At 36.3% G+C, this 19,292-nt stretch overlaps 1 protein-coding gene across 1 annotated transcript; it reads left to right on the top strand.

Moving 5' to 3' along the window:
• The first annotated feature begins 219 nt into the window (after positions 1-219).
• Positions 220-1,037, top strand: LOC111890300 (uncharacterized). The gene has a single exon (XM_023886443.2). It carries the CDS (start codon positions 562-564, stop codon positions 877-879), a length of 318 nt encoding a protein of 105 aa, XP_023742211.1. The 5' UTR covers positions 220-561; the 3' UTR covers positions 880-1,037.
• The last annotated feature ends 18,255 nt before the right edge of the window (positions 1,038-19,292 follow it).

Raw genomic sequence — 19,292 nt, 5'->3', positions numbered from 1 at the left:
TATCTTTAACATATTATTTGAAATGTTTCCTTTCATATATTAACTTAAATGTATGGCGTTTTGCATGAAGAAATGTATGGCGTTTTGCATGAACAAATGTAATGGACTGAAAAAGGAATCTACTTAGGTAAAGGGTTTGATATGCAAATATACAAAACATAGATGGTCATATATAGCAGATGTGAAGAAATTATATGAAATTTAATAGAAACAAATAAAGTAAAGCAAAAGAAACACTAAATCGATACTAAGGAATAAGGATGGGGTAGCAGTAGTCGTTTCACTATCTCCACTTATCATAACATAATTTCAACAACATCCCCTTCTCTTTCAGATTCAAACCTTCATAATTGCTTAATTTGCAACATAAAGATTAAATCTTTATGCGCTAAAGATTTTCTTGATGATTTGAATGAGAGAGGAAGGTACGTGTTCATGATTCTACTTCGATATTTCCTAGTGAGTATCGAAAAAGATTGAATCTTTCTTGTGGGGTTGTGAGTTTTTGAAGATCAATGATTTGGTTTTGAAACAAAGATAGTGATATTAGGGTTTTGGGAGATGGGAAAGAAGAAGATACTCAAGAAAACAAAGGAGGTATCAGTTGCAATAGCAGAATCATCATCGGTAGTGGGAGAACAAATTGCTAAAAGAAAGAGAGGGAGGCCAAGAAAGATTGTGGAGAAAACAGAAGAAGAAGAAGTCAAAGAACCAATAGAAGAAAAAAGTCAACAAGATTCTGAGGGAGAACCTGAGTCAAAGAAAGCAAAGTCAAATGAAGAATTGGTCAAAAGAGAAGCGACATCATCTTCTACTACTTCTCATCAAGATCAACCAAGAAGAAGCAGAAGAAAAAGCAAGCCAAGAAAGAGCAGCTAGCTAGAAGAACATTGATTTTGGAAAGGTAACTTTCTTTAATTCATTTTGTTCATGGGATTATTGGAATATTATTGTTGTTACTATTATTATTACTTCTTGATTCTTGATTAGATCAAGAACGTATGATGAATGAAAGTTAATTTGGGTTTGGTTTGTGAGGAGGATGTTGGTCTCTCTTGATTTTTATTTGTTTATGCTTCCATTATTTTTATGTTTTTTTTCATTCCACTTGACCCCTTTTCATAGCTTAACCTCCTTTGATGTCTGTTTTTAGTTTTTCAAGACAAGAATATAGTTACTTATTTTATATTTCTTTAATCTTTTATAATGTTCAGAAACATCATTTTCATTCCCCGTTCAATGTAAACTTTTCTTGGTATATCAAAAGAGTTTTTCTAAGCATGTATTTACTTTCAAGTTTGATAATCTATACACAAATTAAAATTATACCGTATACACTAGAGTCTACTCAAGAAGATATTTTTTTTTGATGAATCATTAAAAAAAATTAATTAATATTTCTAATAGACAAATAAGAACATGCATTCATATTAATATTAATATTGGATCTTAAATTTATTTGCAACACAAAATTATTGTTACATCATTATTCATTTATTTTAATCTTTAATTACTCTAACCCTGGTGGGCATGGATCCTTCTTTTAACACCATTTTTTATCTCACATGCCACATTTTCCTCTGCACCCTATCATATTTAGGGCATTCATAATGCATTAAACTAATTAGAGTTTAATGGATTAACACATCATCATTTTACTTACTATACAACTCTAGATTAATTTTATACAATACATTGAACTCAATAAAGTTCAATGGAATATATATTTAATATTTCAAATGTTTTCTTTTTCCCAGGAGTTCAATGGCATTGAACTCTATATCTATTGAATGCTAACATGACATCCTACAATAGTAAAGTTTAATCCATTGAATGTCAATTAGGCATGTCACCTCCTTCAACTCCCCCGTTAAAATATGCATTGTTGATGCTCTTACCAGGAATTACCCACCACACAACCACATCATATTTGAGAGGAAAAAAAATTTTAAATTGATTGGATGAAGCATTTCTCACCCACATTGAGCCCTCAACATATCTTAACATAACATGGCATGGGGTGGTGTTTTAAAACCCTTAACACTGTTAAGGGGGTGCCAAGTAGGATACTCCACGCAATGGAGGACCCATACCGATGAGTCTAAGGCTATAAGAGTGGGTTGCAATGTATTGAGCCCTCAACCGAAAGTGTGTCATCTTAGCGCCATAACTTTCTTACTAATCCTTACTCACATTAAGAAACACCCGCTACTAGTTTTTTTAATCTCAAAAACACATAAAAAATGTCAAAACCTTCTATTTACTTTGTAAACGCTCATAGTTGCACTCACGAGAAATCCCATTTACGATGCATGGGGGTGGTGTTAGCCTTCACTCACGCATGACTCGGCTATGCCAAGTCACCTTACGCGTTGGTTTTTAACCTATTTCGTTCAACCTAGTGGTTAACCTCTTTGTAAGGGTTTTTTTTAATACTTTTGTCTTTGTTACTTGCTATCTTATGTTTCTAGTTGTCACGAAATAAAATTCATAACGCCTTTAAGTTTATAAAATTTTGATGTTTTATATTATATGTATTTGTAAAAATAAATTGTTAGAAGTATAAATGCATTTTTTTTTCTTTTAGAAGTCTAAATATGAGTTTTGATGTATTTAGAAGTTTGATATATATATTTTTTAAAGTAAAAATATATTTTTAGAAATATTAATATGTTTTTTAGAAATATAAATACATATTTTATGTTTTTTAGAAGTATTAGATATATTTTTTAGAAGCATAAATACATATTTTTATAATTTTTTATAAGTATAAATACATAATTTTTATGTTTTCAGAAATATAGATAGATTTTTTAGAAATATAAATATGTGTTTTTTACTTTGGTTAGAAGTATAATTATATTTTTTAGAAATATAAATATGTTTTTTAGAGCCATAAGTATTTTTTTACGTATTAAGAAGTATTAACATGTATTTTACATTTTTGGAAATACAAATACATTTTTTTCATGTCAAACTCGTTTTTGATTGATATATGTTTCAAAATATTTCTAAATATTTATTTATATTTCTAAAAACATATGAATATTTTTAAAAAATGTACTTACTCTTCGAAAAACATAAAATATGTATTTATATTTTTAAAAATGTATTTATATTTGTAATATATATAAATATTAATTTATACTTCTAAAAAATATATTTTTACGTTTTATAGGCAGACAAAAAACTTGTAAACAAAGAAATAACTTAAAAAATAAATGAAAATACAATGTTCACTTAAATATTTTTTTTATCTATAAATATTTTTTTTGTATTAGTAAGTATAGCATGAAGGAAAAAAATCATCTTTAATAAATGAAAGTCTTTTTTTGTTATTTGTTACATTTCATTTAATTTGTCAAATGTTATTTTAAATTATTTTTTTCCACATGTCATTTTATGGGTTTTTTCATTTTATTAAATTTTATATAATATTTTAATATAATAATTACAATAAATGTTATAATAAAAAGATATCATTAATGAGCTTATCTTTTAATTTTAAAATTCTTAAAATTAAAGCTCATTATTTTTTATCTTTATTTATTTAAATTTTAAAGATAAAAAATATTGTCATTATAATAATTTATTATTTTTCTTATTTTCTTATAAATTCAAAGTTTCAAATATTTAGACATTTATATTTAATTTTTTTAAAAAAAACTTAACTAATGTAATATATTGAGTTTCACAATTAGTACTTAAAGATAAAAAAAAAATAAATAAATAAATAAACCAAGGAGTTAAGGCACTCATCATCGTCAAAGTTTTCTTTGTACATTGTGAAAAGGTGTCAACTTCCATAATGCATGCCTAAAAAATTCAACCTTCATTTGTGGATCCAATCATCCAATATAGCAACAAAAAACAAGTAGTCGTTTAACTTCTTTATATCGCCTCAATACTTGTCATATTTGGAGTACATTTCTTTACCCATTAAACAAAATATGAGTTTTGTTCACCGATCATATATACGTTTATTTACATCCAAAATCTCTCTAGAAAACGTTGTGCTAATGGTTTTGAAGTCGTTGACACAAGCTCCTTTTAGTCTTGAACTTTTCAAGAAACTCGATTACACCTTTGCAAACACGAAAATATTCTTTTACGGGAGCTTTACAATCACATCCAAACGAAAACGAAAGATCCAACACAAGAAAAGAGAAAATTAAATTATATTTCTACCTAGATCGTAACCAAAACAAAATACTACAACCTAATCAACTCATTTCAAGTTGTTATGAAGGAGTTAAAATCGTTTAAAGTTGGTAAAAAATTTCTATAAAAATGCTAAAAAAAACATTCAACCCTTATAGCCTTTGTTTAGAGCTGTGTAACTCGGTTATTTTTTAACATATTCAACTATTTTGAAACAAAATTGTAGCCAAAGCAAAGGGCTACAACTCCGCTGGTATGAAAGAATTATGTCCGTTCAAAGTTTGAGAAAAAAAATTCAAAACAATGTTAAGGGAAAAAAACATAAATAAAAGAATAGCAAATAATAAGTTGCCGGTGTGTTATTTTTATACTAAAAATATTTAGGATTTAAACTCATGATGCTTAATCTATCACCACTTTAATCAATACGTACACATGTAATGAACCTGGTCGTTATAGTATAGTTGCGGTAAATAAAAGTGTTGAACTATTGAGGAACATGTATGTCTAATCTACTATAATAAATGAAGGTTTTTGTAACAACGCAAATTTTCAAACAAATTTTTCATTTTAAAAATAAGTATTTCCATTCAAAACAAGGCATAACTAATTTAAGTGTCATGTCAAAATACAAATTGTCTAAATCCCAAGATCATAAAACATCCTCCAGTGTGTACAGATCACGCCGGCGCCTTCCCACGGTCCTCGCTAGTACCTGAAACACATACGTAACAACTGTAAGCATAAATGCTTAGTGAGTTCCCCAATATACACTTACGCACATACGCCTTTCCAGGCCCTGACCTTCCGGTCCATGTGTCTCAGGGGACTTCCGTCCTTGCTGGGTAACCTTCCGGTCCTACCCACGCCAACCTTACGGTCCAGATTACACAACGCCTTCCGGCCCATAACATGATGCCTTCCGGCCCACATAAACATACATAGCACACATAACGAATATCTTATCACATATAGCACATACAGCACATATCATACCCGACCTTCCGGTCGTACAGTCAAACCCTCCCGGGTATAGTATAGTGAGAAGACTCACCTCGTGAATGCTGAAAGCTAGCAAATCCTGAAATCACTCGTGCACAATCCGCCAAGCTACAATCTCCCTATAACATCATATATCTCTTATTAACACTTATATCTTCTAAGTTTGACTATCCCTAAGAAGTCAGACTTAGGTCAACTCTAGTCAACGGTCAACGGTCAACAGTCAACTCGACCAGACTCGGCGAGTGCCATGGCGACTCGGCGAGTCTAGACGTCCTCTAATTCTCTAAGATTCCCCTTCTACTCGTCGAGTATCCTCCTTGACCCGACGAGTTACTCCTGGAAGAATCACGGGGCCACCCCGACTCAACTCGCCGAGTCTGAAGAACAACTCGACGAGTCCCAGTTAATCTTCAAGCTACTCGCCGAGTCTGTTCATCAAACTCGGCGAGTCCATGCCATGCAACCGCTCAAACTGCTTCCTAAGGTCAGAACTGCTCCGACCATTCATAGGTCTGGCCTTCCTAGACTGATCCATCACGTAAGGTCCTCATTTCGGTGCTCATGATACACCCCATGATTCATAATTTACATTTTGACCTAAGGCATAAGGATTCCAATCCAAAACCTTCATCAATTCCCGAAATGCACAGGCATGGGACATTCTGGACCTCCAAAGGTCCCAATACAGGGTTACAATCGTTTAGGGGACTAGGGTAACATTCAATCTAATCACAAAAGGGTTCCATAAACCCTAATTTCATAAACACATCAACATAGCAGAGTATACTCGAATTCTTACCTGGATGATGTACTCTCTGTGTCCCCAATCCTCAGAACGTGACTCCCTTGCTGTTCCTTTATCCAAGCCCTTCACTTCCTTGCACAACAACTCTTCTAAAATCAACAATGGCCTTTAACCTTGCTCCAGATGCACACAATCGATTTAGGGTTCCTCTCAGAAGGCTAAAATGAACAATGACGGCTAATGAGTGCCTCTTATACGTCCCAAACCTGAACGGTTAGGGTTTTTGCTAAACAGCACAGACTCGCCGAGTCCATATCCGGACTCGTCGAGTCCAGTCGCGAACCCGCGACCAGGTCTGCGATCCTACTCGGCGAGTCTAGGCTCCAACTCGCCGAGTCCCCTCTTAAAACACCCCAAAAACATAATTTTAACCATACCTGAAATTCCGGGCTGTTACAACTCTCCCCCACTAGGACTAGACTTCGCCCTCGAAGTCTCACTCTGAAAATAGCTCCGGATGCTGCTCCCGCATCTCACGCTCCGGCTCCCAAGTCATTTCCGATCCCTTCCGGTGTTGCCACTGAACCAACACCAGAGGTACCTCCTTGTTCCTCAGAACCTTGATCTTCCGATCCCTTGATCTTCTGAAATTAACCCAACGACCCGCTCTTTCTTCTGCATCCCTGGTCGCACAGCCTCGGCCTGTGCCCCACGAATAGCATCCAATACTGGAGTCATCACAGTCAATCTCAAACATACATCTCGCAATGGAGTGCTCTCCGCCCTGCGGCTCAATGCATCGGCTACCACATTAGCCTTGCCTGGGTGGTACAGGATCTCACAATCATAATCCTTGACCACATCCAACCACCTCCTCTGACGCATATTTAAGTTGGGTTGATCCATCAAATACTTCAAGCTTTTATGGTCCGTATATATCGTACATCGAACCCCATACAGGTAGTGACGCCAAATCTTGAGAGCGAACATTACTGCCCCCAACTCTAAATCGTGCGTGGGATATCTCGCCTCATGAGGCTTCAGCTGCCTCGACGCATAGACTATCACATGACCCCTCTGCATCAATACTGCACCCAGTCCCGAAATCGATGCATCGCAATATACTACAAAATATTCCATCCCTTCCGGGAGAGCTAATATCGGGGCTTCGCACAACCTTTGGCGAAGTGTCTCAAAGGAGGTCTGCTGCTCGGGTCCCCATGAGAATGCAACACCCTTCCGGGTCAATCTGGTGAGCGGCACTGCGATCTTGGAGAAATCCTTAATGAATCTCTGATAATACCCTGCCAACCCAAGGAAGCTCCTGATCTCAGAGGGTGACTTCGGCCCCTCCCAGCTCATCACCGCCTCAACCTTGGCCGGATCGACCAATATCCCTTCCTGATTAACAACATGTCCTAGAAATTGGACCTCCCCCAACCAGAAGTCACATTTGGAGAACTTTGCATAAAGCTTCTCCGACCTCAATACCTCAAGGACCTCCCTCAAATGCTCCTCATGCTGCTCTCTAGATCTCGAATACACTAGAATGTCGTCGATAAATACAATCACTGACCGATCCAACATCGGCCTGCATACCCTGTTCATGAGATCCATGAACACAGCCGGGGCATTGGTGAGCCCGAAAGGCATCACCACAAACTCATAATGCCCATATCGCGTCCTAAACGCTGTCTTCTGGACGTCCTCGTCCCGTACCCTCACCTGGTGGTACCCTGACCTCAGATCGATCTTGGAAAACCAAGATGCTCCCTGCAACTGATCGAATAAATCATCGATCCTCGGTAACGGGTAACGGTTCTTGACCGTCAACTTGTTCAACTCCCGGTAATCAATGCACATCCGGTATGAACCATCCTTCTTCTTGACGAACAGAATAGGTGCTCCCCACGGCGAGCTGCTCGGCCGGATGAATCCCTTCCCCAGCAACTCCTGGAGCTGCGAGGACAACTCTTGCATCTCTGGAGGTGCAAGACGATAAGGCACCTTAGCAATAGGCGCGGCCCCCGGAACCAGATCGATACCAAACTCTACTTGCCTCACAGGAGGTACTCCCCGCAGCTCCTCGGGGAAAACATCTGGAAACTCACGCACCACTGGGACCTCCTCAACTGACCTCAGTCTCTCGGAAACCTCCCGCGTATCCATCACATACGCCACAAAACCCTTACAGCCCTGCTGTAGACACTGCCTCGCCCTAGCGGCCGAACAAAACGCTGATCCCGAACGGGTACCCTCGCCGTACACCGAAAGAACTCCCCCACTATGGTCTCGTATAGTCACCAGCTGACGCTCACAGTCGATGACAGCGCCGAATCGGCTCAACCAGTCCATGCCCACGATGACACAGACATCACCCATCGCAATAGGAATCAGGTCAATCGGGAACCCAATCCCGAAAATCTCTAACACGCATCCCCGGAGAACCTCCGTGGCACAAATCACTCTCTCGTCAGCTATAGAAACTCTCAGAGGTCGACTCAACAACTCACGACTCACGTTGATGTGCTGACTAAAAGCTAAAGATACAAAGGACCTACTCGCAACCGAGTCAAATAACACTAGAGCAGGCACAGAGTTCACAAGGAAAGTACCTACGCATATAATAACATAAGCATAACATCTCGACATTAAATTAAATACATGAAATACAGCATACCTGCCATTAGGCCTGGCAATGGAGCGGGTTTTGACCCTGATCCGATCCAAACCCTTAACAATTATATGGGTTTAGAGCATAGTTTTTGATCCGTTTACCCGTTAACGACCCGTACCCGCTAACCCTTTTATTAAAAGGGTCGGGTATGGATGATCATCGATTCGCTCCGTTTATAACCCGCCCCATATAAATTTTAGAAATATAAATTTGTATTTTATATTACCTAAAGTTTACATTAAATTCCAATCAGAAGTCCAAAGAGAAAAGCCCAAAGACTAAATTTTTTTTACATAGGACTCGAGGACTCAACTTCTAGACTTCCAGTCTTCTCCCAAGAGTCATGATTTCAATTCATTTATATTTCATCATGTAATCACCAATTTCATTTATAAATCAATAAGATCATTTATCAACTAAAAGAAATTTTGTAATTGCTATTCTCTATCAATGCAATCAACGATCAAAAACCGATTGGAAGTAACTAAAATAATGATTTTAATTCCAATTGAAAGTCCTCGAGTACATAATGTGTTTTCTAAATCAAAACTTAGTTTTGTTTAATAAATTTGATTTTATGATTTAAGTAAAATGTGTTTGATTATTCAAAAAACCTACGGGTTATGGGGCGGGTTTGGATATCTGCTGATTCGGTGGATAAGGGTATGAGTTTGATTATTCAAAACCCTGCGGGTTACGGAGCGGGTTTGGATCAGATTTTGAAATTTGTTAAAAGGGTTTGGATGAAGGTCGATTCGCTCCAAACCCGCCCCATTGCCAGCTCTACCTGCCATAACATCGGGCGCAGCGCGGACTTCCTCCGCAGTCAGCTGAAAGGCTCTCCCACGAGCCCTCTGGGCCTCGGTCTTCACCGGTCGAGTCTCAGTGGCCCTGGCAGTAGGTGCAGATCCCTGAAGAAGCTGAGGGCACTCGGCCTTCCGATGGCCTGTCTGGTTGTAGTGAAAGCAAACCATAAACCCCTTGGGGCAATCCTTAGCGATGTGCCCCTCCTTGCCACACTTGTAGCAAACACCAACTCGACATGTCCCCTCATGACCCTTGCCGCACTTTCCGCAAGTGCGGCCCTTCGGACCTCCCGTCCTCGAATCGGCGGACTTAGTCCGCTTGGCTGCCGGCTGAGACTGAGCCGGCCGCCGGTCCACCCGCTGAGACTCGGCCTCCTCCCTGGCCTGGGTCTCCAACTCGATCTCGCGCTTCCTGGCATTCGCTTGAAGCTCAGCAAAGGTATGGTAAGTGGAGTTTGACACAAACTCCCGGATATCCCTCCTCAAAACACCCAAGTACCGGCTCATCCGAGCCTGCTCTGTGGACACCAGCTCGGGGCAGAACATCGCCCTCTCATGAAACTTCCGCGTGATCACCGCAACCGAATCAGTACCCTGATTGAGGGTCAAGAACTCCTGAACCAATCGTTCCTTATCCACTGGGGGAACGTACTCGTCTCTGAACATAGAGGTAAACCCCTCCCATGTCACTGCTGAAATCTCTGCCAAAGTGAAGTTCGCCGTCACGAACTTCCATCAATCCTTCGCTCCCAGACGGAGCTGGTTTAAAGCGAACCGTACCCTCAGGTGCTCCGGGCATGAACAAGTGTAGAAGCACCCCTCAATATCAGCGATCCACCTCATCACAGCAATCGGATACTGCGTCCCATCGAACTCAGGTGGCTTCGCGTTGCTGAACTCCCGGAATAGCAACGAGTCACCCCCCTGTGGCCTGGCAGCGGCCACAGCTGCGGTAGCTGCAGCGGCTGCAGCTTCAGTCAATGCGGCGTACCGCTCCTCAAACGTCTCCATCAGGGTGGTCTTAATAGACCCAAACATCTCCGGGATCTCAGCCCGGATCGCCGCAGCTACCTCCTCGTGAATCATCTGACGAATCTCCTCGTCACTCACACCGCTCGAACTCGCTCCGTGGCGTGGTCTAACCATGATGTCTCTGAAATACAACATAAAACTATCAGAGACTCCATCGAGTATAATCACACTCGATAACGCAACCCTACTCAGTCTCCGATATCCAGGGATTCTTACTTGGGTCTCCCCCTGACCCGGTGTCTTCGGTAGTACGGGCCCAATACTACCGACTACACCGCATCAGCATTCATCCCAAATCTTCCTCCCCAAACCCCGAATAGTGAGTACTCTACTTCTGTTATGCACTATCTACCCGCACACTAGCAAAGCATCTCATATCGGCAAACTTCCCTAGACTAAGGCATCACAAATCAGGCCTCTCTAGTCCTATCATGAATACCTAGTCCTCTAGCATGCATAACAATTCATATCATATAATATTGTAAGGTATTTTGGGGATCTTTACCGTTCGGCCGCTGACTGATCGTACACACTGCTTCTTTCTTGCTTACCACAAAACCATTTACAAGAGTTTATGCCTTTATTTAAAAAGTTTTTCTCAAATCCTCGGTTTGAGTTCAGTTACTCCCGAAGGTGCACCCGAATCCCTCAAACCAAGGCTCTGATACCAATTGTAACAACGCAAATTTTCAAACAAAATTTTCATTTTAAAAATAAGTATTTCCATTCAAAACAAGGCATAACTAATTTAAGTGTCATGTCAAAATACAAATTGTCTAAATCCCAAGATCATAAAACATCCTCCAGTGTGTACAGATCACGCCGGCGCCTTCCCACGGTCCTCGCTAGTACCTGAAACACATACGTAACAACTGTAAGCATAAATGCTTAGTGAGTTCCCCAATATACACTTACGCACATACGCCTTTCCAGGCCCTGACCTTCCGGTCCATGTGTCTCAGGGGACTTCCGTCCTTGCTGGGTAACCTTCCGGTCCTACCCACGCCAACCTTACGGTCCAGATTACACAACGCCTTCCGGCCCATAACATGATGCCTTCCGGCCCACATAAACATACATAGCACACATAACGAATATCTTATCACATATAGCACATACAGCACATATCATACCCGACCTTCCGGTCGTACAGTCAAACCCTCCCGGGTATAGTATAGTGAGAAGACTCACCTCGTGAATGCTGAAAGCTAGCAAATCCTGAAATCACTCGTGCACAATCCGCCAAGCTACAATCTCCCTATAACATCATATATCTCTTATTAACACTTATATCTTCTAAGTTTGACTATCCCTAAGAAGTCAGACTTAGGTCAACTCTGGTCAACGGTCAACGGTCAACAGTCAACTCGACCAGACTCGGCGAGTGCCATGGCGACTCGGCGAGTCTAGACGTCCTCTAATTCTCTAAGATTCCCCTTCTACTCGTCGAGTATCCTCCTTGACCCGACGAGTTACTCCTGGAAGAATCACGGGGCCACCCCGACTCAACTCGCCGAGTCTGAAGAACAACTCGACGAGTTCCAGTTAATCTTCAAGCTACTCGCCGAGTCTGTTCATCAAACTCGGCGAGTCCATGCCATGCAACCGCTCAAACTGCTTCCTAAGGTCAGAACTGCTCCGACCATTCATAGGTCTGGCCTTCCTAGACTGATCCATCACGTAAGGTCCTCATTTCGGTGCTCATGATACACCCCATGATTCATAATTTACATTTTGACCTAAGGCATAAGGATTCCAATCCAAAACCTTCATCAATTCCCGAAATGCACAGGCATGGGACATTCTGGACCTCCAAAGGTCCCAATACAGGGTTACAATCGTTTAGGGGACTAGGGTAACATTCAATCTAATCACAAAAGGGTTCCATAAACCCTAATTTCATAAACACATCAACATAGCAAAGTATACTCGAATTCTTACCTGGATGATGTACTATCTGTGTCCCTAATCCTCAGAACGTGACTCCCTTGCTGTTCCTTTAGCCAAGCCCTTCACTTCCTTGCACAACAACTCTTCTAAAATCAACAATGGCCTTTAACCTTGCTCCAGATGCACACAATCGATTTAGGGTTCCTCTCAGAAGGCTAAAATGAACAATGACGGCTAATGAGTGCCTCTTATACGTCCCAAACCTGAACGGTTAGGGTTTTCGCTAAACAGCACAGACTCGCCGAGTCCATATCCGGACTCGTCGAGTCCAGTCGCGAACCCGCGACCAGGTCTGCGATCCTACTCGGCGAGTCTAGGTTCCAACTCGCCGAGTCCCCTCTTAAAACACCCCAAAAACATAATTTTAACCATACCTGAAATTCCGGGCTGTTACAGTTTTTTTTGCCACATGTTTTTCTTCTATTTCATTTGAACACATGGTATTTTCTAAAATTTTTAGATTTTTTATTTTCCACTTGTCATTTTATTGTATTTTTTATTTTATTAAATTAAAATTCTACATTTAATATGTAAGGTAATATATATATGTAAGGTATTTATTAGAAAAATATTTATATATGTAATGTATTCAATACATTACAGCCTCATTAATTTTAATAATTCAAATTTTTTCTCATTTTTCTTATAAATTCAAAATTTTCAAATTATTAAAATTTCATATTTAATGTTTTTTAATTAAACTCATGTAATATATGAGTCTCACACCTAGTAACATATTAAATTAACTAAAGCGAAAAATAAAACAAGAGTTTTGTGTTTAAACTTAACTTCTTAACATGAAGCAAACAAAAAGATTGAATGAAAATAATAATATTGAAGCATTTATATTTAAATTTTCAATCCCTTTTTCCTATGGTGACTTTATTTATAGTGCAATGAATTTATAAATCAATTATAGGTATAGATAAGATGATTAGAAATTAAGATCTAGTAATACTAATGATTAAGGAGTAACTAATTTAATACTCATAAAACTAGAACCTAAAAACAAACTTAATTAAGTGAGTTACATAAAATCAATTGAATGTTTCATATTTATTGTTTATAAAACTAAACTTAGCATAGTTAGTTAAACTAATGCTTTCTTAAATGTCAAAAGCCAAATTAATATTACTTAATTTACAGGATCAGTTAAATCATTAGTTTTAACAAATTATGTTCAAAATTATTAAGATCCAAGCTACAATAATAATATTTGTATTTGAAGTTACATGCTGGTTGTATTTTAAGTTACATGCAATTCAACCGTAAACAATAAAAATATTAACTTCAACAAGTAAGGTAAAAAATTAATCCAAATAGTAAGTAATAATCAATTTTATATTTTCAAATCAAATTATACACCATAATAATTCAGTTCATCTACATCTAAATAAAAAGAAGGTTTTTAGTCTTTCATGGACAGGAAAAACAAGAATAAAACATAAAAAGAATGCTAAACATTACAAACCCAATAAATTCTTCAAGTATTTTTCAATAATTCTTCAATTGTATTCCTTCTTCGACTTCCTTTGCCTTTTGAACGATAAAAATGTTTATTTTCGTAAGAAAATACGTTTCTTTTCACCAGACCCAATTGAGATGTAAAAATCTCGTATTTAGAAAAAAAAAAAAAAAGGCATTAAGCCTTTGTCTTTGCAGTGTTAAACGTGATCTTCGTAGATTCTTTCTGAAGTAAAAGTCTTCTTCACAGCGCTATACCTTATCGTTTGCAGCGCTAACCCCATGTATTAAGGCAACATCAAATTTCTTCATTATATATTCCATATTTTGCTCTAATCTTTTTACATTTTAGTCATATCTCTAGATTTCCAACCATATTTATCATATATTAATCATTCTGTAACAAACTTATTCTTAATTTATAATTTTTCCTTATTTAATATTAAAATAAATACTTATATTTTATGACTATTTTAACCGATATCAATTCCCTTCAACTAAGTATGAGGTAAACAAATTATATATCTCCATGACACTTTTCAACAAGTCGTATGTTGAGTTTTACTGTGTTAGACAATCATTAGAGAAAAAATTCTTGGATTCCACACAAAGTTCTTTCATGTACTTTTTAAACATAATGATCTTTTTTGTGGATGGTTTAATATATCGGACCCCCTTATGCAAATATTATACATGATACTCGTTATTAATCGACCCATCTTTCACAATAAGGTGGCAATTTGAGACATACTCCTTATATTGAAGTGTTTGCCCCCGTCAAACATTATTGGTAATTTTTTTTAATTAAAACTCAATTGTCTTGTTATTGGAAGTCGCATTAACTTGTAACACCCGTTCTTTTATGAAACATTTGAATAATAATTTCGGGAATTTTCATTAATATTTTACAATATAATTCAAAACATGGTTTAACAAAAACCAAAATATTGATTCCCAAAACATACAAAAAAGATGCATAAATATCACAACCATAAATAAAAACATGTACATAAATGTAAATTACAAAAGACTACATCCACTCCATGATCATTATATTATATTGTTAAAAGAACTCTTATTACTTCTTTGTACCTGATCCTGGAATACACAACATTAACAAAACACATATCAGACAATCGCTATGTATAACAAGTAAAACTATTATATATTTAACACATACTTTTATAGGATACTATTCATTATAAAGTAACAATTTCGAATGTATCTTAAATTTAGAAATCATTTCTCTTTCCGATCCAAATCTTTACTAAAAAGTATGCCTTTATAACAAAGCCATAAGTATCCCAATTACAATCTCAAGGAAGTAACACATCCTTTTGATCACCTCACTACTAGAAAACATGGAATAAGATACGGCTGTTTTTGCTAATATAATACGGATAATCATCTGTATCCTATTGGGGGTGTATCCTATTACAAAAGAAATAGAATACGGTTAAAACAACCGTATGCTATCCAAGGGTGTACATTGTACGTATAGTATAGTGTATTATATATGACGTATCTTATTTACCTTCTTGTCGTATCTTATATGGTGTATCTACTAGAAGTACCCTACCATATTTATGAGCCAATATTTTCTCATCCACTAGAATGTGATAAAATAAAACTAAATTGCAATACAAGATATATATATATATATATATATATATATATATATATATATATATATATATATATATATATATATATATATATATATATATATATATATATTATGTAGACGAAATAGTTATATGTTATGTTCAATATCAGGCAAATCAACTAAACAACGTATTGTTGCGTTCAATTAAAATCTTAATTACATTTGCTTATTTATTTCCATCTCCAAATCCTTTTTTTGAAACGATCCAAATCTAACACATTTTGTATGTAGCTCTTGCCGTCTTCTTCGTCACTCCAAATCTTTTGAAAGCATTGACAATATACACAATCAACTTGTAGCTTAAAAGAATCATTTAACATAAATAACTTGTTATTGCAATGATAATTTAAGATTAAGATTTTTTTATTCATTTCCATCCAATCAAAAAAATACATTTTTGTAATTTATTTCCAAATTCGAATCATTTGGAAGATAGAAAAGACCATTATAATAGTAAAAACAACTAACCATATAACATAGCTTCATTTCAAATAGTTCTCTACAAAAGATGTCATCCAAAACTCAACAAAATCATCCAACTCCGCATCCGAAAATGGTGTTTTATTGTTCCAAAGGTTCTACATATAAAGTAATACAAAATACTTAATTTAATAAACATTAAGGTTTAATTTTAAAATTTAAAAGAAAAACTACTTACTTTAGGAAATCCCCGTTGTCTGTATAACATCATTTCATGCATCCACTTTGAGATGTAATAGCTACACTCCCAATTCGACGTTTGTTGGTTGCACTAAATATAAAATACACATGAGAATATATATATATATATATATATATATATATATATATATATATATATATATATATATATATATATATATATATATATATATATATATATAATTGATAGTAAATTTAGTTACCTTTGCGAAAGTCCATGTCATTGCACGTGATTTGGATTTGGATTGTTTATTAAGCGTTGCAATAGCTCTAAAAAAGTAAGCATTATTGATTTCTTAGAATCCATAGAAAAAATAGCAGTCATAAAATACAAAAATAAAAAACATCTTACTTTTCGATATGTGTTACGATATCATAGTCTTCAAACGTCTTCATACCTTGGCATGAATCCAAAATGTAGCACGCATGTTGACGAGAGCAGATTACAAATAATATGTAGTGTAACCTAGTAAAGTTTAAACATATTAGCAAAAATTATTGACAAAAATATAAGGCGTATAACATTTTCTAGAATATCATACCCTTGCAAATATGGTGCTAGAAAAATATATTTTTCTTGATGAAAGTTCATCGCATCAACCAACTCATTTACAACACTATTTGTTCCGAATTCCTCATCGGTTCCACATTGCAAGCTAGTGATTTTTTGTGGGTTTATGAAGGCACATTTATTATCGTGTTGAAACATTGAATGTAGCATCCTACAAAAAATGTATATATTATAAAGGTAAACTACTATGAAATATTAGTTATTTAAATGTTAACATACTCACATCTGAAAGCAAAAAATAGAATCAATATCGAGTTGCTTATTCGTCATAAGCTCTTTAATCACGTCTGAATAGATTAGAATCTCAGTCCTCCCAACTCCAAAAATCCATGGCTCACTTCTAACATGAATTGGATATTCAATTTTGCGGCTCATAAAATTTTTATACATTAATTTGATCTTCGGCCTGCCATTTAGTTCTTTTGGCATTACAAATTGTCATATTTTCTTTACAAGGGGCAAACTGTTGGTCTCATCGTACTTTCTTTTTTGGTGTATCTACATTAAAAATCCATTTGATCAGCTAAAAGTTTTAAGGACTAATAATAAGGTTAAGCTACTACTTCATCACAAGGATTATGAGAAGTATCAACCTGTGTTAATGATGGTGTCGACGTTGGTACCATTGTCGATGTGTGGGAAGGTCTTTGATCTTTTTGCACAGTTGGAGTGGGCTGAGAAGTTTAGAAATGGTTACATATTGATTTCATTACATATCACTATAATATTAAAAAATAAAGGAAATTTATATTTTACCTTAACTAGAGCAATTGAACTTCATGGCCATTGAGTAAAACCATACAGTGCATTCCACAAAGTACATGTTTCTTCAGTCGGCACAGGAAGTGGTGGGTGTGATACTTCTTTTTTGTTTTTCTTTTAATTAAAATAGTAAGAAAATAATTCTAAGAAATTAAAAAAAATAAATAATGAAGGGCGTATTCCTCATTTTAGGTAGGATGAGGACCAAACCCACATAAAAATGCCAACCAAAGGGACGAAATATCAAACAATAAAAGAAATATATTTAAAAAACAAAATGATTAAATTGTTTACAATATTGAACTGAAATACATTATAATAAACAAAAAACAAAGTTAATAAACACAAGTATCTTCTCTGGTAAATGTCTTCATAACTAAGATGTCATTTTTTGTTTCTGCAAACAAACAAAAAATAGTAAGTATATAATATCGTAATTTATTTCGTTTCAAATGACAACCAAGTTGTTTTGTTATGGTTTTTTAAATTAAATAAATGACATTATACCTTTTTCTCTTCTTAGATTCAACATAAACTCCGTTGTGGTCTGACCTTAAATAAGCACTATCATTGATAATGACATCTGAAGATGTGATGCCGATAGAAAATGGAGGTAACTCGTCAAATTGGTTGTATTCTTCCTCGTCCTCAACATTTTCAACACCAAGTATACGTCGTTTACCTTGGAGGACGATGTGCCATCCAGAATTCTTGGGGTCCTCAACATAGAATATCTGGTTAGCTTGATTGGCTAGAATAAATGGCTCAGATACATAGCCATCTGTGGAAAGGTTGACAAGTGTGAAACCGTCTTCGTCAACTTTAACACCTCCTTTATTCTTAACCCACTTACACTTGAAGAGTGGTATTATAGTTGATGAATCATATTTTAATTCCCAAATTTCTTGAATGACACCATAATATGAATTTTTGGCTATAATCGCCTGCGCCTGGTGATTTACATTAGAGTATCCAATCGAGGTTGCTATTAACGTCACACCACTATTTTGTTGTGTACTCTTTCGATCCTGTTTTTCAGTGTAAAATGTATATCCATTAATGTCGTAGCTCTGGTAAGTGGACACAACATTTCGCGGACCATACACTAATAGTTTATCCAAAGGATCAAGATTTTCTCTATCTAACTTTTCTTTCACCTTTTCCTTCAACCATGCTGGAAATGTTCTGATTTGCTCCTTAATATGCCATTTTTCAGACCTTTGTTTGTTTCTAGATCGTAACATTGACATGTGCTCATTTATGTATGGAGCGACAAATGTCATGTGTTGTAACACTGTAAAATGTGTTAGGTGGAATTCATCACGATTAGGTATGATCACTTTCAATCCAACAACATCAATCCCTTGAAGTCTACCTTCATGTCTTGATTATGGCATCCCAATAGCAGGGACACCTTTCAGATAGTTTGTACAAAATTCAATCACCTCTTCTGAAGCATATCCTTTAACAATACTGCCATCTGGTCGATGTCGATTTCTTACATGCCCTTTTAAGAAACCCATGTATCTCTCAGATGGGTACATGTATCGTAGATATACTGGACCACAAACCTTTATTTCTCTTACAATATGAGATATAAGGTGAACCATGACATCAAAAAATGAAGGTGGAAAATACATTTCAAGTTGGCATAAAGTGATGATAATATCGCGTTGCCATGAATCTAACACTTCGGGATCAATAACTTTTGAATGAATCATGTTGAAAAACAAGCATAACTTTGTAATTGCGTGTCGGACATCATCTGGAAG

Source organism: Lactuca sativa, chromosome 4 (genome assembly GCF_002870075.4).
Source record: "Lactuca sativa cultivar Salinas chromosome 4, Lsat_Salinas_v11, whole genome shotgun sequence".
NCBI classification, from domain to species: domain Eukaryota; kingdom Viridiplantae; phylum Streptophyta; class Magnoliopsida; order Asterales; family Asteraceae; genus Lactuca; species Lactuca sativa.
Note: the sequence above shows the minus strand (reverse complement) of the source record. Positions and strands in the feature narration are given on the sequence as shown.

What these genes read in the sequence shown, in the direction of transcription:
- LOC111890300 (XM_023886443.2), top strand. Translation starts at nt 562, where the DNA reads ATGGGAAAGAAGAAGATACTCAAGAAAACAAAGGAGGTATCAGTTGCA.